This window comes from Spinacia oleracea, chromosome 5 (genome assembly GCF_020520425.1).
Source record: "Spinacia oleracea cultivar Varoflay chromosome 5, BTI_SOV_V1, whole genome shotgun sequence".
Classification (NCBI taxonomy): domain Eukaryota; kingdom Viridiplantae; phylum Streptophyta; class Magnoliopsida; order Caryophyllales; family Amaranthaceae; genus Spinacia; species Spinacia oleracea.
The window spans coordinates 23,755,199-23,780,949 of record NC_079491.1 but is presented as its reverse complement, the minus strand read 5'-3'; the positions used below and the strand labels follow the sequence as shown (position 1 = coordinate 23,780,949).

At 37.6% G+C, this 25,751-nt stretch overlaps 1 protein-coding gene across 2 annotated transcripts; it reads right to left on the bottom strand.

Annotated features, from left to right (window-relative positions):
* Positions 1-13,436: 13,436 nt before the first annotated feature.
* LOC110802688 (uncharacterized) lies at positions 13,437-19,834 on the bottom strand. Of its 2 annotated transcripts, XM_022008136.2 has the most exons (4): positions 19,465-19,834; positions 14,492-15,019; positions 14,063-14,206; positions 13,789-13,928 (listed from the first exon to the last, which is right to left on the bottom strand). In XM_022008136.2, exons 1-3 carry the CDS (start codon positions 19,720-19,722, stop codon positions 14,102-14,104), a joined length of 891 nt encoding a protein of 296 aa, XP_021863828.1. In that variant the 5' UTR covers positions 19,723-19,834; the 3' UTR covers positions 13,789-13,928; positions 14,063-14,101. The 2 variants fall into 2 exon arrangements, with proteins under 2 accessions (XP_021863827.1, XP_021863828.1); XM_022008135.2 differs by lacking the exon at positions 14,063-14,206 and having other exon boundaries at positions 13,437-13,928; positions 19,465-19,833.
* Between the last annotated feature and the right edge of the window lie 5,917 nt (positions 19,835-25,751).

Sequence of the window (25,751 nt, the reverse complement as noted above, 5' to 3'; positions counted from 1 at the left end):
CCGTTTCCGGAATTATTTTCAGATTCCGATAATATTTCCGATTCTGACAATATTTCCGTTTCCGGCAATATTTTCGATTCCGGCAATATTTCCATTTCCGATAATATTTTCCGATACGTACCATGTTTCCGTTTCCGGCAACATCTACGACTTGGATAATATTTATATTTCCGATACGATCCATATTTCCGTTTCCGGCAATATCATCGTTTCCGGAGTATTCATTTCTTGCTTGTGACGATCTCAGCTCCCACTGAAACCAAGATCCGTCGATTCCGAATATCCATAGATAGAGTATTTAATGCCATTAAATACTTGATCCGTTTACGTACTATTTGTGTGACCCTACGGGTTCAGTCAAGAGTAAGCTGTGGATTAATATCATTTATTCCACTTGAACTGAAGCGGCCTCTAGCTAGGCATTCAGCTCACTTGATCTCACCGAATTATTAACTTGTTAATTAATACTGAACCGCACTTATTAGACTTAACATAGAATGCATACTTGGACCAAGGGCATTATTTCCTTCAGTCTCCCACTTGTCCTTAGGGACAAGTGTGCATTTCCTAATTCCTTTGTCGCTCGATGCTTGCTCTTGAACATAAGGTAAGAGTTGTCATCCTTATTATGTCCAGAGGTGTTCCTCGGTTTCAGAGTTCAACTGATCAAATAAATAGATAATCATAGCCTATGATTCATCCGAGCACGGCCATGCATTTCACAGTTTCTAGCTCTCCGAGTGGCCTTGTACAACTTTTAAGCATCTCATCCCGATTTATGGGAGGACAATCCCAATCTTGCGATCTTGAGATTAGACTTCGTTTGATAGGTGATTACCTGAGCGTTGCCTTTATAGCCTCCTTTTACGGTGCGACGGTTGGTCAACGTCAAAGCAACCAGTTCTCAAACAAGTAATCTCAAATCACTCAGGTGTTGAGGATTTAGTGTCTAATAATTTTAATGAAATTTACTTATGACAGATTTTCATCTCTTACAGTAAAGTTTCATAGGTCTTGTCCGATACTAGTCTTCCCAAAGTAAGTATCTATGCAAATGATTATGACATTGCCATGTCCACATAGTTCAAGAAACAGAACTACTAGTCATCTTGCATTCTAATCGTCTAACGTTTTCTATGCGTCCAATTTTATAGAAAACTCCGACTAGGGACCATTTTCAACCTTTGACATTCAAGTTCACTTGATAGACATTTCTTAGTCACAGGACTGGTCCTGACAGTCTATCTTGAATATATCGTCAAATTTGAAGGGACTCATCATTTAATAAACCACAAATTAAATGGAAAAATGAATTCTTTTCATTTATTGTGAATGATTAACCAATAATGTTTTTCAAAGATTTAAACTCTAAAACTTTAAAACATTAAACAGGGATATCAAAGCCATTCTCCAATATGCTTGATTCCCAGAGCTGCAGTGTGCGAGTTGTGCTTCGCCTGCGGCAGAGGTTTAGTCAATGGATCTGATATGTTGTCATCAGTTCCAATCTTGTTTATCTCGACTTCTTTTCTTTCAACGAACTCTCGTAGAAGGTGAAATCTACGAAGTACATGCTTGACTCTCTGGTGGTGTCTAGGCTCCTTTGCCTGTGCAATAGCTCCGTTATTATCACAATACAGGGCTATTGGTCCTTTAATGGAGGGGACTACACCAAGTTCACCTATGAACTTCCTTATCCATATAGCTTCCTTTGTTGCTTCATGTGCAGCAATGTACTCCGCTTCAGTTGTAGAATCCGCAATGGTGCTTTGCTTAGCACTTTTCCAGCTTACTGCACCTCCGTTGAGGCAGAAGACAAACCCAGACTGTGATCTGAAATCATCTTTGTCGGTTTGGAAACTTGCGTCCATATAGCCTTTAACAATTAATTTATCATCTCCACCATAGACCAGGAAGTCAGCTTTGTGCCTTTTCAGGTACTTCAGAATATTCTTGGCAGCAGTCCAATGCGCCTCTCCTGGGTCTGACTGGTATCTGCTCGTAGCATTGAGTGCGTACGCAACATCCGGGCGTGTACATATCATAGCATACATTATTGAACCAATCAATGATGCATATGGAATCCCATTCATTCGTCTACGCTCATCAAGTGTTTTTGGGCACTGAGTCTTGCTTAGAGTTATTCCATGAGACATGGGTAGGTAGCCTCGCTTGGAGTCTGCCATCTTGAACCTATCAAGCACCTTATTGATATAAGTGCTTTGACTAAGTCCAATCATCTTTTTAGATCTATCTCTGTAAATCTTGATGCCCAATATGTACTGTGCTTCTCCTAGATCTTTCATCGAAAAACATTTCCCAAGCCAAATCTTGACAGAGTTCAACATAGGAATATTATTTCCGATAAGTAATATGTCGTCGACATATAATACTAGGAAAGCAATTTTGCTCCCACTGACCTTCTTGTGTACACAAGATTCGTCTGCGTTCTTGATGAAACCAAAGTCACTGACTGCTTCATCAAAACGTATATTCCAGCTCCTGGATGCCTGCTTCAATCCGCAGATTGATTTCTTTAGCTTGCATACCTTTTTAGCATTCTTTGGATCCTCAAAACCTTCAGGCTGTGTCATAAACACAGTTTCTGTTAAAACGCCGTTTAAGAAAGCAGTTTTGACATCCATCTGCCATATTTCGTAATCGTAATATGCAGCGATTGCTAACATTATCCGAATAGATTTTAGCATTGCAACTGGTGAAAAGGTTTCATCGTAATCCACGCCGTGGACTTGCCTGTAACCTTTTGCAACCAATCTAGCTTTGAAAACTTCAAGTTTCCCATCCTTGTCCTTTTCCAGTTTGAAAACCCATTTGCTTCCAATGGCTTGGTAGCCATCTGGCAAATCGACCAAATCCCATACTTGGTTTTCAGACATGGAGTCTAATTCAGATTGCATGGCTTCTTGCCATTGCTTGGAGCTAGGGCTCGTCATAGCTTGTTTGTAAGTCGCAGGTTCATCACTTTCAAGTAATAGAACGTCATAGCTCTCGTTCGTCAAATTACCTAAGTACCTTTCCGGTTGAGATCTATATCTTTGCGATCTACGCGGGGTAACATTTCTAGATTGACCATGATTCTCACCAGATTCTTCTAAAGATCTCTGAGTTTCATCCTGAATGTCATTTTGAGCATTCTCTAGAGTTTGTTGTTCGACTCGAATTTCTTCGAGGTCTACTTTTCTCCCACTTGTCATTTTGGAAATGTGATCTTTCTCCAAAAAGACACCATCTCGAGCAACAAACACCTTGTTCTCAGATGTATTGTAGAAGTAATACCCATTTGTTTCCTTTGGATAGCCCACAAGGATACATTTGTCAGATTTTGGATGAAGTTTGTCTGAAATTAATCGTTTGACGTATACTTCACATCCCCAAATCTTAAGAAAAGACACATTTGGAGGCTTTCCAAACCATAACTCATATGGAGTCTTTTCGACAGCTTTAGACGGAGCTCTATTTATAGTGAGTGCAGCTGTATTTAGTGCATGTCCCCAAAATTCTAATGGAAGTTTGGCCTGACCCATCATTGATCTGACCATGTCTAGCAAGGTTCTGTTCCTCCGTTCCGACACACCGTTCCATTGTGGTGTTCCAGGAGGAGTCAATTCTGATAGAATTCCACATTCTTTCAGATGGTCATCAAATTCATAGCTCAGATATTCACCGCCTCTATCAGACCGCAGTGCCTTAATCTTCTTGCCTAATTGATTCTCTACTTCACTCTGAAATTCCTTGAATTTGTCAAAGGACTCAGACTTATGCTTCATTAGGTAGACATAACAATATCTACTGAAGTCATCAGTGAAAGTGATAAAGTAGCTGAAACCACCTCTAGCATTTGTACTCATTGGTCCACATACATCTGTATGGATTAAACCCAATAGTTCATTTGCTCTTTCTCCAACTTTAGAGAAAGGTTGCTCTGTCATTTTGCCAAGTAAACATGATTCGCATTTACCATAATCCTCTAAGTCAAATGGTTCTAGAATTCCTTCCTTTTGAAGTCTTTCTAAGCGTTTCAAGTTTATATGGCCTAATCGACAATGCCACAGATAGGTGAGATCTGAATCATCCTTTTTGGCCCTTTTGGTATTTATGTTATAAACTTGTTTGTCGTGATCTAATAAATAAAGTCCATTGACTAATCTAGCAGATCCATAAAACATCTCTTTAAAATAAAACGAACAACTATTGTCTTTTATTAAAAAGGGAAATCCCTTAGCATCTAAGCAAGAAACCGAAATGATGTTTTTAGTAAGACTTGGAACATGGAAACATTCTTCCAGTTCCAAAACTAGCCCGGAGGGCAACGACAAATAATAAGTTCCTACAGCTAATGCAGCAATCCGTGCTCCATTTCCCACTCGTAGGTCGAATTCACCCTTGCTTAACTTTCTACTTCTTCTTAGTCCCTGTGGATTGGAACATAAGTGTGAGCCACAACCTGTATCTAATACCCAAGAAGTTGAATTAGCAAGTATACAGTCTATAACGAAAATACCTGAAGATGGAACGACTGTTCCGTTCTTCTGATCTTCCTTTAGCTTTGGACATTCTCTTTTGTAATGGCCTATTCCATCACAATAAAGACAGCTTGATGTGGACTTGTCCTGCTTTGATTTAGCATCGCCCTTGGACTTTCCACTTTTCTTGAACGGTCTCCTTCTAGCCTTGGGTAAATCTTTGGCTTCACAGTCCAGTATTATTTCAGCCTTTCTGACAAGGTGAACAAATTCTGCAACTGTTTCTTCTCTTGGTTCACTTAGGTATAGTTGCTTGAAGCGACCAAACCCACTGTGTAGTGAATTGAGCAAGATAGAGACTGCCATCCTTTCGCTTATTGGTGTTCCTAGTAGACTTAGGCGATCAAAGTATGAACGCATAAGATCCACATGGAACCTTAGTGGGACGCCTACCCTCTGTTTAGTGCGAAGGAGCTGAACATGTGTTTCTTGGACTTCCATCCTATAACACCTGTTGGGAGAACTAACCTTTAGACCAGACATTGATTCAATCAATTCATGGACGTTCAGGTCCCTGTCCTCCGTGCTTCCACGACAGATATCCCTCAGATTCTTGATGAGCGTAAAAGGTTCATAGGCTACAAACCTTCTAGCCCAATCATCAGGGATATTGTTCAGCATGAGACTCATAACCTTTTTGAGATCCGCATCCCAGGCGTAAAATCTCTCACGGGTCATGTCTCTGGCATAGTAGCTTGGCATGGGATTGGTCAGTACATACTCAAGTCCATTGAGTCTGACTATTTCAACTAGCTTAGCTTCCCATTCAAGAAAATTTGCTAGGTTCAGCTTGACCATAAGCTCAGAACCCATGATGATGTTTTGATTGTTGTTTGCCATAGTTAAAACTACAATTGGAAAGAATAAACAAATAAATAACCATTCACAGTTTCTCTTAATAAACTTAAATTCTAGCATATATGCATAATTCAATGTTCATTAAGAATTTTATTCAAGTTATGTGTTCCGGCAGGTGTGAATAAAATGATTCCAAGATCCTAAAATCATTGAAGAACTAAGCACAGTTTGTCGACTTAATCCTAAAACATCTTAGGTAAGCAAAAGCCTTTTGCTAATAGTCTAGAAAATATTCTTGGTTGATAGGTACGTCTAAGAACTTATTAGGTAAACCTATCGATTTTTCCACGACATAAAAGGACTCCTTACTTATATCGTTGAGTTTCACCAAAACTAACATGTACTCACAATTATTTGTGTACCTTGCCCCTTTAGGACCAATAAGTAACACCTCGCTGAGCGAAAACTATTACTAGATTGATGTAAAGGATATCCAAGCAAGTGTATATTTTGGCATGGCACCTTTTAACTCAATTTTTAAGTTTGGAACTTAAGGCTCTTACTATGTTGGTTAGATTTTAAGTGAACTAAAATCCTTAATCATGCAACATAATCAAGCTTTGATCTCATGCATTTTAAGACATATTTAAAAGCAATAAATAACTTAAAACATGCATAAGATAAATGTGATCTAGTATGGCCCGACTTCATCTTGAAGCTTTAACTTCAAAGTCCGTCTTGAAAATCTCCATGGGAGGAACCATTTTCTTCAAATAGGATAAGCTATAATTAAAACTAATTACAACTATTTGATGGTACGCAGACCATATTTGAATTGAAAAACAACTTTCGTACTTTAGACCAATTACATTCAAATTAATGGTACGCAGACCATATTTTCTATCCTATTTGGGCCATACTAGTCACTTCATAACCTGCAAAACAGTACATATACAATATATACCATTCACCCATTCATTATCATGAATGGCCCACATAGCTGGTTAGTAAAACACATTATGCATCACATAAACATTTGCAGCAATTAATCAAGGGCACCAATAATCTACAAATTATTCAGTCCTTATTAATTCTAATCAAGTTGTTTTAACCTTAAGGATTTGTAGACCTAATCAAGAGTTTATGACTAAAAAGGGCTCCCACTTTAAACCAATAAATTCATATGCTTTACTAATTTTAAACATAAAAATGTATTTCTAGTCTAACCGGAAACATACAAATTTAATTAAAATTTAAAGCTCATATAAATTTATAATTGAATCCAAAAAGTTTAATTTAATTTCAGTCGTATTTAAATTAATTCATGATTTTAATTTTAGTAAAATAATTAGAATAAATAAAATTTATTATAATTACAATATTCAAAATTAAAATCCAAGAAAATAATTTAAATTATTAATTTTAAAATTAATTAAAATTACGTAAACTGAAAATTTCAAATTAAAATTTCAAAACGATCTAATCGCAACGCAACAATCCCACGCAACGCACGCCCATGGGCCACACGCACACAGCCGTCGCTGGCCATGTGCGCGCAGCCCATGCGCTGCGTCGCATCGCTGCTGCTCACCATCGCAAGGCATCAATCGAACACGCGAGCTGGTGCTCCCTGCGCGCGCCAGCGCTCGATGTACGCGAGCCATCGCTCGCTGCGCGCCCCAGCGCTCGATTTATGCGAGCCATCGCTCGCTGCGCGCCTGCCTTTCCCGCACGCGAGCTTGCGCTCATCGCACGAGGCAGCAGTATGCGAGCTGGCGCTCGCTGCGCGCAAGCCATCGACGCTGTGCGTAGCGCTCGTGGCACGCGAGCTTGCGCTCGCTGCGCGCGAGGCTCTGCATGCTTGCGCGAGGCAGTGCGCGCTGTGGCGCAGCACGCTTGCTGCCCACACGCGACTGCACGTGCCTTGCTCTCCCCCCTGCCCATGCGCCCATTGCTCACAGCCCACGACACAAGGCAGGGCTGCTGCCTTGTGCTCGTGCACCATGCCCTTGCTTGCTGCATTACCGCATGGGCGACGAGCTCCCTTGCTCGTCGTCGCATGCCCGCACTATACAACACCTCTTAAGGGTAACAAGTAGCGTCCATTGATTTGTGCGTGCAAGTTATATGAGCGAATCGCATAAAAATTAAAAATTTATATTCAAAATTAATGACAAATTAATAAATAATATTAATTTCATAATTTTAGGGCGAAAAATCGAAAATTTATTATTTAATTGATTTCCGATTAACATGGATTCAAGTCTAGGTCATAAAAATTTAAAATTTAACACAAATTTACAATTTTTATGGTGGTTTTTAATCATAGGTATCTAATTAAATTATAACTAATTATGAAAATCAAATTAATTCTAAATTATTCCAATTTTCAACAAATTAATCATAATTACAAATTAGATTGCATAATTAACAAGGCTAGGCATTCAAACTTGTTAAACATATACAGTAGGTCAATCAAAAATTCAAGATTTATCAACAAGAATCGCAAATATTTAATTTAACATCTTAAATTTACGAAATTTTGCATTCGAAAAACTAAAACCTTCGAAAAGTCATAGTTAGGCTTCGAATTTGAGAATTCTGGGTTCGGCTGAAAAATGTTGTTTTTGTCAAAATTTTAGAATGCCTTTTACATGCGGAATTGACACAAAAATCACTCGATTTGGATGAGTAACGAAAAAACTGCCGAAAAACTGCGTACGTATAATTAAATAAACGCAATTTGCAATTAATTAACAATTACGAAAATTAATCACCCCTTTTTAATTCTTGCAAATTTGTAATATTTAACCATGTTCATGCAATTTAGATTATGAAAATAATAAGAGGCTCGTGATACCACTGTTAGGTTATGATACATATGACAATACATAAATCATGCGGAAAAACCATAAAGCCAGGAAAGCATATTATTTACACATAATCATTTAGCATAGTATAGATGCATACACTTTGTAGCGTGCCTTCCCTAGCTGCGCCCGAACCGAACAAGAACAAGTCTTTAGGACTCCAAGTGTCGTCCCTCCGTAGATAGTCTACAGTACGTCCGGATCCGCCTCAAGATTGACCAACTAGAATCGCCCTTAAGGTGCTTAGGAATTTCGGTTATTATTGTGCAAGAGTGTGGCTGAATTTTATTTCAAAAACTTATCCTTTGAATACTTCAATCGTTCGTATAAATTATGACCCTAGGCCCTTATTTATAGAGGTTTGGAAAGGGAACTGGAATCCTAGTAGGATACGATTTAATTAAAATTAGAATCCTACAAGGACTCTATTTAATTAAATAATCCTAATAGGAATAGGAATTTAATCATACATCAAATCCTAATAGTTTTAGGAATTATGCATGGACACAAACACACACACGAGCATGACCCGCAAGCATGCAGGCCATGCCCGCGCACAGCCCACACGCCCACGAAGCCCATGCGAGCTACCGCAGCCCACGAGGCTGCTATGGCCTAAGCTGCGCGCTGGGCCTGCCTTGCGGTAGGCCTGCCGCGGCCTTGGGCTGTGTTGTGGCGCGCCATTGCTTGTTGGGCGATGGCCTGGCTTCGTGCTGGGCCTTCGTCCGGCAGGCCTCGTCCGATGCTTATTCGTACGATACGCTTCCGATAAAATTCCCGGTTTTCGGAATTCATTTCCGATACGAACAATATTTAATATTTCCGATTTCGGAATTAATTTCCGTTTCGAACAAATATTTAATATTTCCGTTTCCGGAATTATTTTCCGATTCCGATAATATTTCCGATTCTGACAATATTTCCGTTTCCGGCAATATTTCCGATTCCGGCAATATTTCCATTTCCGATAATATTTTCCGATACGTACCATGTTTCCGTTTCCGGCAACATCTACGACTTGGATAATATTTATATTTCCGATACGATCCATATTTCCGTTTCCGGCAATATCATCGTTTCCGGAGTATTCATTTCTTGCTTGTGACGATCTCAGCTCCCACTGAAACCAAGATCCGTCGATTCCGAATATCCATAGATAGAGTATTTAATGCCATTAAATACTTGATCCGTTTACGTACTATTTGTGTGACCCTACGGGTTCAGTCAAGAGTAAGCTGTGGATTAATATCATTTATTCCACTTGAACTGAAGCGGCCTCTAGCTAGGCATTCATCTCACTTGATCTCACTGAATTATTAACTTGTTAATTAATACTGAACCGCACTTATTAGACTTAACATAGAATGCATACTTGGACCAAGGGCATTATTTCCTTCAGGAATTAGCATATTTGTGTGCATTTCCTACTCATTTGAATCAATACAAGAGATTATGTACTTTCGAGAGTACAAACATTGAGTTGGAAGAGTTCTCAAGCAAAGGGAATAAAGGAAGAAGTAGAAAACCGACACTTGTCTACTCTTTTGATCATAACTCAACTTCTACAACTCCAAATGAAGTAATTACAACTGGGTTGGATTTTAGACTTCAAGAGCTTTCCAACAAATGGTCACTCGCCTAATTCCGACAAATAACAAAGGAGATATGGCGTTTTGAAGATAGAGGATCATGCAGTTTGTACGCGCGCCCGATCGGGCGAATGGATGCCCGATCGGGCGGATGGGCGCCCGATCGACTTGTTTACTAGCCAAAATCCCGATCGGGCGACGACAACCTGGACGCGCGTTTTAGCTTTAATGATCCGGTTTTTATTTGGTTTTTTTGGGCAAGACTATAAATACTAAGCCCTTGGTTTATTGTAGACATCTTATTCCTTAGTTTTAAACACTTAGTTTATTCTCATTACTTAGTTTATTCTCTCAATTGTTGCAAAACACTTAGTTTTATTTTCAATTAAAAATTCAAGCTTTCATTATTCGTTTTTCGTTCCTTAGGTATTATTTCTTACTTTGCTTTATTATTTTGTTCTATTTATGTTTTCATTGATTAATATTGTCTTAGTTATTTCGATCATGTGTGAGTAGTTCCATTCTAGGGTTTTGGGAATCCATGAACCAATATGAAGGGATGATTAATTATTGTTGATTGTTGGTATTAGCTGTTAATTCCTATTGATTGTTTCCATTTACTTTACGATTAGATTTGCGAAGGTCAAATTGTATTAGTCTAGCAATATCAAGTTAAGATTCGAGAGATGCAATTTGATGTTTAGGCTTGTTTTCAATAGATAGAATTGGAATTAATACGTAGCGAGAGCCCGCTAATTCTAAGTCTATGATTAGTATCGATTCGAGAGAGCATGCTAGTCTAATTAACTGCTTTATTGATTATTACTGATTGTTTATCATCCTGGATTGTTGTTCATTGGTGAACCTACGCCCTAGACCCTTTAATATTTGAATTCTTCCGTTTTATTATCGTCGTAGTTTAATATCCAAACCAACTATAATCTTGTTCCCAGTAGTCTAGACCTTAGATTTAATAATAGAAAGAACGCTTGTTTCCCTTGGATTCGATCCCTACTTCCAGGCATATACTCAAAGCCATGGATGTGGAGGATTTTCAATTTATACCGGAAAAATATATACTAGATAGATGAAAGAAGCAAGTTAGGTCATATGAGACCGTTAGGGTTTCATACTATGATCCGGAAGAATCAACATGGCTAGCAAAAGCTAAAGAGCTTTCTCAAATGCATAATTATTTGAAAAAATTAGCCATGCATAATGATGTTGCCTATAAGTTGTATACGGAAGCTACTGATATTTTTAGGCTGAAAATGGAGGATGCGATGGGTATACTAAAGACAGGTGACGAAGGTGACAAGTCTATTTGTAGGTAGGATCCCGAAGTGTAAGGTTATGAACAATATAATTCATGCGGAAAAACAATAAAAGCCAGGAATCCAAATTAATTGCCACATAGTCAATTAGCATAATTTAGTATACATACTGTGTGATGCGTACCTTCCCTAACTGCTCCCAAACCGAACAAGAATATTTAATTCAAGATACAAGATTCGCAAATATTAAGGTTGTAATTTATAAATTTGAAAGTTTAAGGTTGTAATTGGCAAAAAGTCAACTTTTTTGGTTGTAATTTGCAAATTTTCCAATTTAATATAAAATATTTCATAATATAGTAGATTTTTCGACATGTTCCGGTTTACAAAAGGTCAAATACAGTCCTAAACAGTATCTGACCAGAGTTTTTAGGTTTGGTTTCATCCTTTGTCTAAATATTCTGAAAATTTCAGCCTGCAGTCCAACTTGTTGGGCACAACTCTAGTTGTGTGACTTGTGTTTCTAGTAATTCACTGATTCATCTTCACGATGTCAATAAACCTTTTCCCCGAGGAGACGTACTTTGGGAAAACTTGACCTAAATCATTGAGCCTCTGGTATAAACGCGACCCCTCTCTATATATCATTTCATCTTGTGGGCTAACCTTGTCGTCTAGGATTGGGATGAAGAGCACGACTAAGGGGATCTCTTCATATTATGGATTTTCCATCGCATTGTGAGAAGACTTTTATAGACGACATTTCTCGTTATCTACAGATGTGATGGCATGTAGTCAAACGGTGTAGAGAAATATGATTTGCATAAGATTCGAATCTGCAACCTCAAGTTTCAATACATTATCCAATTGAACTATAACCTTTGATAAACTACAGATAATAATATTGATGGGTGATAATATCATTGAAAGGCTTGATCATAACTTGATTACATCATTGGTTTATATAGGAAACTATAACATAACTCTATTAGGTTTAGGACTCTATTAGATTCCTAAACTAACACAACTCTAGTTTCCTAAACATACTAGAATCCTAGATATACCATAACTCTAACACTCCCCCGCAAGCGTAACGGCAGTAACACGAACGGTACAATTGAAGTGTAAAATCATGATGACCGAAACAATCAATTTGATGTCGAGACAACAGGTACACTCCCGTTCCTTTGTTGCGGTCCACTCCACAATAACTGGTGAAGAGTTTGGTGATGCTAGGACACGTTGAACACCAACACAATCGCATGTACACTCCTGCTTTGGATTCCGCGCAAAACCAATGAACAGGTACACTCCTTGTCCGACTGAAACTTGCGCACTACATATATCAACGATTAGTCACACTAGCGCATGTACACTCCTGCATACGCGATTGCAAGTACACTCTTGCATGCGCAAAAAAAAAAACCAACTCTAACCGCAGCAACACCAATCTAGTTTCCTCTTCACTTTATATTTAATGTCAACCAAATATGAAAAATTACCCTCAAAGCACAGGCACGTCAATGAGCAAAGCAAACACCATCAACAAAAACTAACCGATCACCCCTTTATTAGGTTCTAGATCACGCTTAATTAATGTATAGGAAAAAAAAATATTAGAGTGTTAACAAATCTAGCCGGTGGATTTTTAACTCATACCCACCGGTCGGGGACTATTTGCGGAAGCGTAGGATCAATCCAAAATGATGGATAGCTCCGATACCATGGTAAACTACAGAGAATAATATTGATGGGTGATAATATCATCGAAAAGCTTGATCATAACTTGGTTACATCATTGGTTTATATAGGAAACTATATCTATTAGGTTTATGACTCTATTAGATTGCCAAACTAACACAACTCTAGTTTCCTAAACATACTAGAACCCTAGATATACCATAACTCTAACAACCTTTACATGTAATTTTATAAATTAATGTTAATATAATATAGAATAATTATCTTGTGTAAAAAAATTCAAACAAAATTTCAATAAAAAAATAATAATAATTAATTGTTATTCACATAATAATCTGGCACATTGCCCATGACTAAATATTCATGTCTTATAAAGTTATAAGGTATTTTTTTGACATGATTTCCCAAAAAAAATTTGTGAAATTCGCAGGATAATTGCAAACTCTGAAGTGCATATTCAGGCCATCAGCTATAAGGCCTATAACAGCAAAGGTACTTGTTAAGACTTTTGTATACTATCCAGCTTCTGGCTAAGCTAATGAGATACAAGTTAGAAATGAGCCAAAAACCACAAGCAGAATTATTTGTCAAATTAGTCCGCACCTAAAATTTCTCATCAAAAGTACACTGAACTGCTCCAAACAAGCACAAAAGGGAAGGTAAAAACAAAAGCTCCACCTCTCTCATTTGGTTCGCAGAAAATTTTCATGGCAACAATACATTTCATTCGTCAAATCTATTACTATCTTCTCGGATATCCTGAGCAACACAAAATTTTACAACCATCGTCCTCTCATAATCAGGAGAACAAGAATAACAATAAAATAGATTTTTGTTACAGCAGCGGAAACAATTGTTATCCCACTAAAAGCTGTTCAAACTCTTCCCTAAATCTAACAAAAGTGAATTTTAAGGAGTTGTCTGGTCCTTGGAATCAGCTTCCCCACCCACAACTTCACTGTCCTCAGTTGCATCCTCCTTTTGTACTGATGACTCAACTGGTTCAGGCTTTTCTGGTCCTGGACCTGCGGATACTTTAACCATAGCTGGACGTAGTAGTCTATCACCAAGCGTAAACCCTTTACGGTATTCTTCGATTATAACACCCTCATCATATACCGTTGAATCTTCTCGCATGATGGCTTCATGTAGCTTTTGACAAAAAAATAATGTTATTTTTTGAACAAAACAGGTGAAACCTGAGTTATAACATAAACCCAAAACGAAACTTCATACATGACTCAACCAGACATCCAGCACAGTACATATTATCTATGTGGACTCACCAAGTTGGCAAGAAAATCAAGAAATACTTGGGTTTTGAGTTATGAACGTTTCCAGGTCCTCATAAAACCTGAAAAACCACGATTGAGTAATCGAATCATTTTGCCAAGTACTTGGCTGAAATTCATGCCAACTTGGTTGCCCACCTGCATTAATCCACAGAGCACAGCATAATCACTAAGCCAATCAAGTTATTCAGGCAGGGGGTCCTAAACCTAATGATGTAACTGAAGCAAATCATTTTACACTACATCAATATATCATCTAGTACAATAAAATGCTAGACACTTGTCTATAACTGGAACAAAAGTAAGCCAAGCCCCTCTCGCTTTGACCCAAACGACCAATTAAATTCTCAAGAAACAGCGAACAGCAATCTTCACTTTTTCAACAGAGATCATGGATTAATAATGAAAGAAAATTGAACTCACCAATGGATCAAAAGGTTTTCCAACTGTCTCGACAGGAGCAACACCAATTGAGCCTAAAATTTCAACAAACTGCTTGTATATGCTCTGGTAACTATTGTTGATTTTCTCCTCTGATTCGGATTCTATCTTGAGCTGGGATTTAGCCCTCTCAAAATTATCCAAAACACCCAAAAAGTTTTCTATAACCTCTCCCTTTGCATTTGTCACCACTGAAGACCGTTCTCTTTCTGTTCTCTTCCTGAAATTATCAAAATCTGCACTAATCCTGAGAACACGATCTCTTTCTATTGAAAGATCTTCAGACAAAGAGGCCGCTTTTCTTTCAAGCGTGTCCTTTTCGTCTTCAATTGATTTAAAGAATGTCTCCAACTCATCAACTTTGGACTCATCATTATTTTTTAAGGCCTCTTTATACAACTCTAAAGCAGTTATGACTGGTGATGTGGGAGCTTCATCAGCATCAGGTACAATATCATCACTTACTTCCTCCTCTGCAGTTTCACTGTTGAGACCTCCATCTGTATCGTCCTGTAAAATATATACAAAACAAAAGATCATGAGGAAGTTGTTCACAGATACAAAAAATTGGCACCATTTAATGTACAGGCTACATACAAACACAAGCAAATGTACAAGACTGTCATCAAGCAAATAATAAAACCATCAGAGTACAGAAAAACCCTAGATCACAAATTCTGATTTCTGGTAACCATAAAACATAAAACCAAGCCTCAATCCACTAGGTTGGTTCAGGTTACCATGGAGCCACATAATCATAAGATAATTTCAGTCTTCTGTTGAGTTAATTTAGAGCAGAGAAAAAACATAATACACAACATTAAGATCAACAACATGAATGTTGACATCAACGCTACCCCAATGCCTCTAAAGAAGCGGGTGAGATAGAGGAATACCAAAATACACAACCTTATCACCGCTACAGAGAGACTGTTTCTGTTATATTCAGATGATAGAGTAGTATAGACGAATACATAATGGAAGAGAAACAATTACCTTAATTTTTTGTTTCTTTACTGCCATTAAATAAAAACAGTTTCAAGTTATCTTCCAAGGTTTATTGGCCATTGACCATTGTCTTATTGACATCACAGAACAAAAACAAATCATATGATCTGGAATTGTCTCCGTCCATATGCATCCCTGTCATCTTGTATTGGTTCAAACAAGGACCAGAGTGACTTCAACTTTTCACTGCCTGAATTTTCTTAGTTGCCATTAAATAAAAACAGTTTCAAGTTATCTTCACAGGTTTATTAGCTATTGACCATTGTCTTATTGACATCACAGAACAAAAAAATTCATATGATCTGGAATTGTCTCCGTCCATATGCATCCCTGTCATCTTGTATTGGTTCAAACAAGGACCAGGGTGACTTCAACTTTTCACTGCCTGAATTTTCTTAGTCCAAGCATATTCCGAATAGGATCGCTCTATCCAAATTCAGAATCATCAATGAGCATCGACCCAAATTGGGATTTGGAACTGATGATGAATTATATAGTTCCTGGACCAGATTTATAAGTTCATAATAATTTTATTAAAATTTGAAGTGATGATTTTAAAAAAACAAGTAAAAACAAACTTAATCCCAATCCACAAATTGAAGGAGCATGGCTTTGCAAAGCAATACAAATAGTTAGTTATAATAGTCTCCTGTTTTTTGAAGATAAGCCGCTCTAAGGTCCTACATCCATTCTTCAGTCCCCACACAAGTCTATGGGATGTTCTCAGTAAGTATAATACACATGTTTCGATCACAAAATCACCAGCTTTCCCCACTATATTGCCCTAAGAATGAGTTTATCACTCCCCAAAAAAAAAAAAAAAGAACATGACTTTCTGGAAACAGAAATTTAAGATCTCCCGAGTAAGAGATGAGAAGTCAGAGTTCAGGATTAACTACAGAAATTGACTGAGCAAATATGGCAGAAAACCTATTCATAATCGCACTTTTAGACAGAAATTTGGAAGGTACACTGTCAGTCTGTCCAGTGTCCACATAAAAACAAATACCCTTAAAAACTCCAGCGTGGTAGAAAGATAGTTTCCAAGAGACTGACAGATTATGCACATATTGAAGAATAAAGAGAATATGTGACTACTTACTCTGTTGTCTAGAAAAAGTAGAGGTAACTGGCCCAAGTAGAACGGGTAAATCCTCCAGAAAATATAAGAGAGAAATGCAATGTAGGCTAAAAGGTTTCAGATCCACCATTCCACCTATATATTGTACAAGGAATTATTGATAATGCTTTAAGTCACCAACTATAATTCTTACAAGTGAATTTTAATCTCACAAGACCCTCGTTAAAATGCAAGTTACTTTGTTATCTCCACTTTTCATAGACATACACTTGTCAATAATTGACCCTCTTAATGACGTTGCTATTTAGTAGTTGGGAGCCTTTGTTTTTGGGAAACAACTTGCTAGTGTGTTTCACTTGTAAAAGGTCTAAAGAATGAAGCAACCACACAATGGCTTAAAATGGGAAATAGATTAAGGATCACAAAACCCCCATTAAGCACCAGCCCTTTGCAAAACAAGAAGCTGAAGTTCCATAAATTTAACACTTGTATTTGATACCGTCTTCACCCAATAGAAACAAAATCTCAACCCTCTCCTCTCCCCCCCCCCCCCCCCCCGGTTCTAAAAGTTAAATACTAAACAAATACTACCTCCATTTCATAACGTTCTAAACACTTTCCTTTTTGGTACTTCCCAAATGTTCTTAACATTGTGTTTTATTCTATTTTTAGCACACATTTTTTACTATCTTATCCCTCTTACCCAACAACATTTACACCTTACACTCAGTCACTCACTCTCTTTTCCATTTTTTTCTTACACTCACCTACCATTTTACGCTCTTTCTCTCTTATTTTTCCTTATTTTTCTTACATCATCCACATTTTTTACACTATCTCCCCCATTTGTCTTAATATATGTGCAAATAGTAATTGTTAAGAAAATTGTGAAACGACGATAGTATAATCAATGTCTTATATCGAGCCGTATCTGATTTACATCTATAGTAACAAGAAGCCCTGTTCAAGATTCAAGCCTATTCATGAGTTGAAATGGAAGTTCTTGAAAACACGGCTGGCTTTCTGCCTTTCTGAGGGTAAAGGGATATGCCATTGCAAACATCACCAACACTGCATATGGAATTCGTTGTGTATGCTATGTAAAGAAAGGAGAAGGATTCAGCCGCTACTTCGGAATAAACTTCCCTGACCATACATCAGTTGCATGTATGAAATAAGTCCAATAACTTTGAAAAAATAGCTAAACACCTAAACCCTTCCATACTATGCAAGAGAAGAACTCAACGACCTGTTTGGTAGTTAGCAAAAATAATGGTAGGTAATAAATTTATACATTCATTGGTACGGAGTAAAAGAAAGTCTCATGCCAATGTCCATGGTGACAGACTCCATCCAAAACATGTGTTTTTTTCACAAATAACCATTACCATTCAATACAAAAGTGGTAAAGTAATAAAATGTGAAAAAGTGATAGTTGGGTGTGAAGCATTGCGATGGATATTAGCATGTAACTCTTTATACAAAATTATTTAACAATATATTACCATTACTGCGATTAATTACCACCTAAGCACCTATGAAAGACTAAGAGGATCACAAAATAGAGTAGAAAATGAGAAAATTTTGTTAGCTTTAAAATGAATTCTAGTTCTCTACCGTCTTAACAAACATTACAGACAAGATTTTTCTCAAAGTAGTAAAATTGTTTGAAAACTGGTATTGAAATCTGATTTTAATTCTTCAGGAACTTATGCAAGAGTTATAAGGTACTTTGTATATATAAAAAAAAGTGACCAATTTACCAGAGATCCACCTCCTACACATGAAAATGCAAAGTAACTAAACTAACAATTCATATAATTTGGTAGCAACAAAAACATAATTTGTTATTAGAACTCAAATTCTTATACTCCGTAATTTTTACCTTCTTCTTACTAAGCACTATAGTCTAGTTCTATACTTACACTTGCATTTCCTAAATGCTGCCCAAACTCGTAGTGACATAATCCAACATGGATTCTGAAAAGTTATAGATTCATCAAAGGAACATAAAAAACTAGCATTGCGAATACTACTTTCTCCCTGTGGCTAAAGGTTATAGATTCATCAAAGGAACATAAAAAACTAGCATTGCGAATACTATTTTCTCCCTGTGGCTAAAGGTTATAGATTCATCAAAGGAACATAAAAAACTAGCATTGCGAATACTAATTTCTCCCTGTGGCTAAAGGTTATAGATTCATCAAAGGAACATAAAAAACTAGCATTGCGAATACTACTTTCTCCCTGTGGCTAAAGGTTATAGATTCATCAAAGGAACATAAAAAAACAAGCATCGCGAATACTACTTTCTCCCTGTTGCTAATGGTATACTTCGTATGTAGCAAACAATATTGTACAAGCATTACACAACATCAACAAGATAATATAAACCTTCCTTTTCGTTTTCCAGGGTCTTCTAAACACACTTCCATCAATCTTCAATGGTAAAGATGGCAATTCAACAGCGTTACTCAAGAACAAAAGGCATTAAAAAACCTTCCCAATCAACAATTATTGAAAAAGGTCGAACACAAGGCAGTTATTCACCAAACAGATGTATTATATCACATTTTACAGTGTGGATATCAACTAGCTTCGTTGATTAAGTCTCAGGTAGTACCCAGACCTATAATTGAATCTCCTCTATCATTACCCGCCCTCGTATTCGTGGCTCTCTATACACCAAAAACACAGTAATCCGTACAAATTACATATTTTTAAAAACTATGATATCAAATTATAACTCTCCAAACACGTCCTCAACTACTGAAATTGAACAAAAACAAATCATAGCTTGAAAGAAGTTCTTAAAAATTGAAAAAATAAAATAAAAAACAAAGAATTGGATAGGGAAAAGGGAAACCTGGATCTCAGGCGGAGGAAATTCTTCAGTTTCGGTAGCTTCGCCAGAAGAAGAGAAAATCGTAAACTTTGGCGGAGCGGTTGTAGCCGATAATTTGGAGGGGAAATTGTGGGCGTATAAGGAGCTATTTCTGGTGTAGCAATTACTTTTGAAACTAACACAAAAGGATGAATTGAATGATCTCAATGGAGAGGTTGTGGTGGTTGCGAGAGAAGGCGACGGCGCACGAAAGTTGGCGCTTCGAAGGAGCGTCGCCATTGATGTTAGTTGGTGTGGAAGGGAGAAGTGGGTGAGGATTAAGGAGATGGATAGAGAGGCGCAGGTGAAGCTAACACTAGAACGTCTAGTACTCTCCCTATAAAATTAGAAAGGAATTAAAATTAAAGTTGATTTTTATAATGAAACCTTTGGACTGTTTTTTTTTTTTTCCCCACTAGTGTTCTGTGCGCGTGTAGAGAAATTTCTAAATAATCTCTCCTTGATTGGCAAAATAAACCATTTGCCAATCGAGTGGTAAATGTGTAATAAACAAGAACATATGGGTAGAAGGGGAATTGCAAAGGGAAATCATATTTGAAGGAGTTAACGTGGTTTTATCAAATTGTCTATCTCTCTTATCTATATTTCATTCATGGTTTCTACTTTTCTAAGTCTCTCACCTCTCTTGTTTATTTCATCAATGTCTTCTAATTTTCTCTCATCTATTTTATCCATGACTCTCTCATCTCTCATCTACTTTTCTGAAATTTACTCATGGCAGGTAGGAGAGTTCGGTCCACTTATAAGCCCAATTGAGGTTCCACATTAAAACCAAGTGGCAATAGTGGGAGTGAGTCCACAAGTTTATAGGTGGTATTTTATGTCCTCTTTCTCCAACGTGGGACAACTAGCTTAGTGGTTAAAGGTTTAATGTTTAAACTCAAGGTCAAGGGTTCAAACCTTATGTAAAACATGTTTGACATGGTATCAGAGTCAGCGTGACGCAAAGGTCACGGGTTCAAATCTCATCCACCCCTCATTTCAAAGTGGAATATTTCGCGCTGGGTATGAGGAGGCCTATGCTGCATCGATCCCCAAATGGCTTTCATGTGAGGGGGAGTGATAGAGTATAAAATAATCTTGGGGCTTCAACCATCAGCTTAAGCTTTTGGTTGAGTTAGTCATTTGACACTTACAGCAAAGTTTCATAGGTCTGTCTGGTACTAATCCTATCAATTAAGTATCTATGCAAATGATTAAGACATTGTTATGTCAATATAGATCAAGAAACAGAACTACTAGTCATCTTGCATTCTAGTCGTCTAGCATTTTCTGTGCGTCCACCTTTATAGAAAACTATCGACCAGAGACCATTTTCAACTTTTGACTTTTCAAGTTCACTCGATAAACGTTTCTTAGCCATAGGACTGGTCCTAACAGTCTATTTTGAATTTTGTCAAATTGAAATGACTCATCATTTAATAAAACCATAAAATTAAATGGAAAAATGAAATTAACAGAATGTTTTACAAAGTATTTAAATTCTAAAAACTTTAAACATTAAAAGACATCAAAGCCATTCTCCAATATGCTTGATTCCCATAGTTGTTATGTGCGAGTTGTGCTTCGCTTGCGGCAGAGGTTTTTTCAATGGATCTAGATGTTGTCATCAGTTCTAATTGAAGGAAATATTTCCTTCACCCGAGGTGCATTAGTCCAATACCGAGGTTCAGATTAATTATGAACAATTAATTTAGTGAGATCAAGTGATCGGACAGCTAGCTGGAGCAATGCTTCCGATTAGTGAGTTCTAATCTATATTAGGCTCACAACTTACTCTTGACTGAACCTATAAGGTCACACCATTGACATGTAACAGATCATCGGATTAAATAAATCGGATCTTCATTTAATAGCTTTTCGGGAAATTAGTTCGGAAAACATAATTATACGATTTAACATTGGATCGTGAAATCGTATATCGTGATTGCGTATATTTGTAAGCTAGGCGAAACGAATAATCGTATCGTACGGCAATGGATCGTCAAGTACGAAACGATAAATGAATTATCGAATGATAATTAAATAAAGCAAACATGAATGCAAGCCCACGAGCAAAGCGCAGGGAGAAAAGGCCCATGGCCTTGCTGCCTTGGCTGTGCACGCACGAAGAAGCAACAGCAACAGCAGCAGTGAGGCCCAGCCCACTGCATGCTATGTGTTGTGCGCTTGTGCGAGGCTTCGGTCGTGGGCCTTGCTGGCCGGTCGGGCTCTATGCTTGGCCGGTTGGCTTGGCTCACTTGATAGGTTATTATTATAACCTAGTCTAATATGTTTTCCTAACTCTAATACAAAAATCAGATTCTAACCTAAGGCAAGAGAAACCCTAAACTATATGTTCCTCCATTAGAATTGTTCTTCCCTAAAAGATAAAATATCTTGAGTGACGTCTAAGCTACGAATCTCAAGACGGATCTGAACGTGTCGGTGAACCAAGTAGAGGAACGACATTTGGAGTTCTTGTTCGTGTTCGTGATACGCTGAATCTAGGAAAAACACGCTACAAACGTAAGTCTGCTTGATTTGTACTTTATACATGGTTCCTAGCTTTGAGGATTATTCCACTGCGTTAATATGTATTTAAATGTATTCCCCTACACTAATCTTGCTCATCTCGACTTCTTTTCTTTCAGCGAATTCTCGTAGAAGGTGAAATATACGAAGTACATGTTTGACTCTTCGGTGAAGTTTAGGCTCTTTGGCCTGGTCAATAGCTTCGTTATTATCACAATAGAGAGCTACTGGTCCTTTTAATGGAGGGGAATACACCAAGATCACCAATTAACTTCCTTAGCCAAATTGCTTCCTTTGCCGCTTCATGTGCAACAATGTACTCCGCTTCAGTTGTAGAATCCGCAATAGTGCTTTCCTTAGCACTTTTCCAGCTTACTGCACCTCCGTTGAGGCAGAAGACAAACCCAGACTGTGATCTAAAATCATCTTTCCTGGTTTGGAAGCTTGCGTCTGTATAACCTTTAACAATCAATTCATCATCTCAAGCATAGACCAGGAAATCATCTTTGCGCCTTTTTAGGTACTTCAGAATGTTCTTGGCAGCAGTCCAATGCGCCTCACCTTGGTCTGACTGGTATTGATGAGTGACATTTATGTCTCTCTAAATCTTTATTTTCTTATCTTTTTCTTCTAGTTTTTCTTCTCATTTCTTTTTTTTTCCTATGATTTTGCCTATGTTTATAGTTTTAATCTAATTCTTAATAATTCTTAGTTTAGATCATTTTTCCTCAGTTTTGTTTTGTTTTTATTCGTTTATTTTAATTTTGTAGGAACTTGGACGACTTCAAAGGAAAAGAAGAGAATCCATGCAAGTGGTGCACCTTGTTGAAAACGGCTGCGTAAGCTCACATAGGAGATTTCAGAAATCATTTTCAGCTTTGCAAAGTGGTGCGCTCGCACCTAAAATGGCGCGCCGACATAGGACCGGAGACCCCTTTGTAGAAAAAATTTCAGGAGGTTTTGTTTCTAGTTGTTTTGAAGGTTCTAGCAAGGTGCGCCCGCTGATATGTGTGTTTTATATAGAGTTTTACCCCCATCCCTTAGTACTTTTATGCATCAAATGAGCTCTTAGGAGCCGTTTTTAATACTAATCTGTGTTATTGGGTGTGCCTTGAGTTTCAGGATGAATTGGTGAGAAATTGGTCTTTTTAGACCCGTTTCATTGATGATTTAGGCCACTACATGAACCCGAGGAAGTTCGGGACCATTATCGTCAACTTTCGGGAGCCTTAGATGCTTACGGTTGAGCCCCGGGAGTTAGACTCGGAGATATGGGCGAAGGATGTTGATGATTGCAAATCACCCTTTGAGCTGAGGGCGAAACGCGAAGATCGGGCGAAGAGAAAAGAGAATTGAAGTGTCAATGCGCGCCCGATCGGGCGCACATCGCCCGATCCTGATCGGGCAGCCAGACTTGGTGATTTCTGAGACTTTCGCAAACCGCCCGATCGAGCGGAATTTGGCCTGATCGGGCCGACTATCGAGAAGTTCGCCCGATCGGGCGAAGCGTCGCCCGATCAGGCGACGCCAACCTCCAGCATATTTCGCGAGTTTCATTTCCGGTTTTCTTTTGTTATTTTGGGCAAACTATAAATACTAAGCCCTGTTATTTTAGTTTCTACCTTATTATTCTAGTATTGAACACTTTGTTTATTTTCCTAATCTTAGTTTTTTATTCTCTCTAATTTGTTCCAAATACTTAGTTTTTATTTCCAATAAAAAATTCAAGCTTTATTATTTCATTGTTCTTCAATTAGGTATTGCTTCTCACTTTAATTTATTTTATTACTTTAATCATGTTTCCAATCACATTAATTGCTTTGATTATTGATAATATGTGAGAGTAGTCTATTTTCTAGGGTTTGGGGATCCACGAATAGTTATGAAGGGATGATTGCACATTGTTGATTGTTGGTATTGTAATTGATTCCTATTGATTGGTTTATTCTACTATGCGATTAGATTTGCGCAGGTTTAATTGTGATAGTCTAGCAATATCAAGTTAAGATTCGAGAGATGCAATTTGATGTTTAGGCTTGTGTCAATAGGTGGAATTAGGATTAATACGTAGCGATAACCCGTTAATTCTAAGTCTATGATTAGTATCGATTCGAGAGAGCATGCTAGTCTAATTGATTACTTTATTGATTATTGTCGATTGATTATCATCCTGGATTGTTATTTGTTAGTGAACCTATGCCCTAGATGCTTTAATATCTGAATTCTTAATCGTTTAATTATTGTCGTAGTCTTAGTATACAAACAAACCAACTCTTGTTTCCCAATAGTCTAGATTAGTTGATTAGTAGTAGAAAGAACAAAGAACACTGTTTCCCTGTGGATTCGATCCTGACTTCCCTTGCTACCTAGATAGTGGACTTAGGTTTATTTTTGATAAGGTGATACGACTTTAGCCTGTCACCTGCACCAGCCTCCATAGCAAAATTCGAAGTTTCCTTGTGTGCCCTCATTCGCTTCATCACCTCAGAGGCGTGCGTCCGCAACCCAGTTGGTGCGCCCACACCTATGTCGTGATTTACGATTCCTGATTTTCTCTCACTCATCGGTGCGTCCGCACCCGTTTTGGGTGCGCCCTTGAAGACCCATAATGGTGCTCCCGCACCCACACTATGCGCCCGCACCGACATCCGATTTCTTTTATTTCTTAGTTTCTTTTGTCCTTTTTAGGAAAAAGTATAAATACTTCTTTTTTCCAATTATTGGGGGATCTCATTACATTCTTACTTTTCAGAACTTCTTAAGGTTTTAGAGAGAGAAAAACATGGAACTTCATTTATTGCTCATGTATGCTTGGGGATTCTACTCAAGTTTTGGATTGAAGGTTTATTATAAAACTCTCAACCTTTACCTTCATTATTGTCATTTATTTCTTGTCTCTTTTGACTTGTCTCCTTTATTATTCTCATTAATGATAAACCCTAAAAATAAGCACTTTCATATTTCCTTTTCTACTTGCTTTCTATTTTAGGATTTTTCTAATCTTCTATGATTAGATGCATTGATTGCTTGGCTAATCTTTCAAGATTTGATGATAGTTTTTTCCATTGAATTGATTTCCATGATGAAGTTAGTCTAGACTATTTAATTAAGGATTTTTGTTTTGACTATTTGGAGATGCATGCTTCTATTGAATATACAATGTTGAAATTTATGGTCAATTCAATTCCATGTGTGAATTGTTCCTTATCTAGGTATTTGGGTGTAGCCTAGGGGTTTCCATGTTTGGGGTTTAAGGTAGAATTTCTAGTCCTCGCAATTAAATGTATAAGTTGGGGGGCTTTATCCATTGTTTGCTCGGTTAGACATAACCTTGCTTAGTCAATGGAGTGCAATGCATTGAATTGGCAAGGAATTGTGAGTCTTTGTGTCATACGATTTCGGATGAATGTTTCCTTGTTATCTCCCTAGCTTTGAATTAATGCGAGAGCATGATTTATGGCCTTGTGAGTAGTTTAAGAAACCTATTCCCTTTTGACTTGTCTTTGTAGTTCTAATTTGTTCGTAATTCCTTGTTCCCTGTTGCATGTACCCCTCAGTGAACCCAATTCCTTAGTGTTTTAAATCTTTGTATCTCATTTTATTCATTTAGTTTTTACACTCCCTTCAACAAACAACCCTTCTTCGAACTAGCTTATGTTAGCACTTTTAGCTACGAAACCCGCAAGTCTCCGTGGATATCGACCCTTTCTTGTCACTCTACTTGTTTCTAGTGG

Excerpts from the sequence above, each read along its gene's own strand:
- LOC110802688 (XM_022008135.2), bottom strand. The coding sequence starts at position 19,722 with ATGGCGACGCTCCTTCGAAGCGCCAACTTTCGTGCGCCGTCGCCTTCT. Across the intron at positions 15,020-19,464 it reads TTCCTCCGCCTGAGATCCAG|GACGATACAGATGGAGGTCT; the intron begins GTTTCCCTTTTC and ends TATATTTTACAG. Across the intron at positions 13,929-14,491 it reads GAAAACCTTTTGATCCATTG|CTACATGAAGCCATCATGCG; the intron begins GTGAGTTCAATT and ends TTTTGTCAAAAG.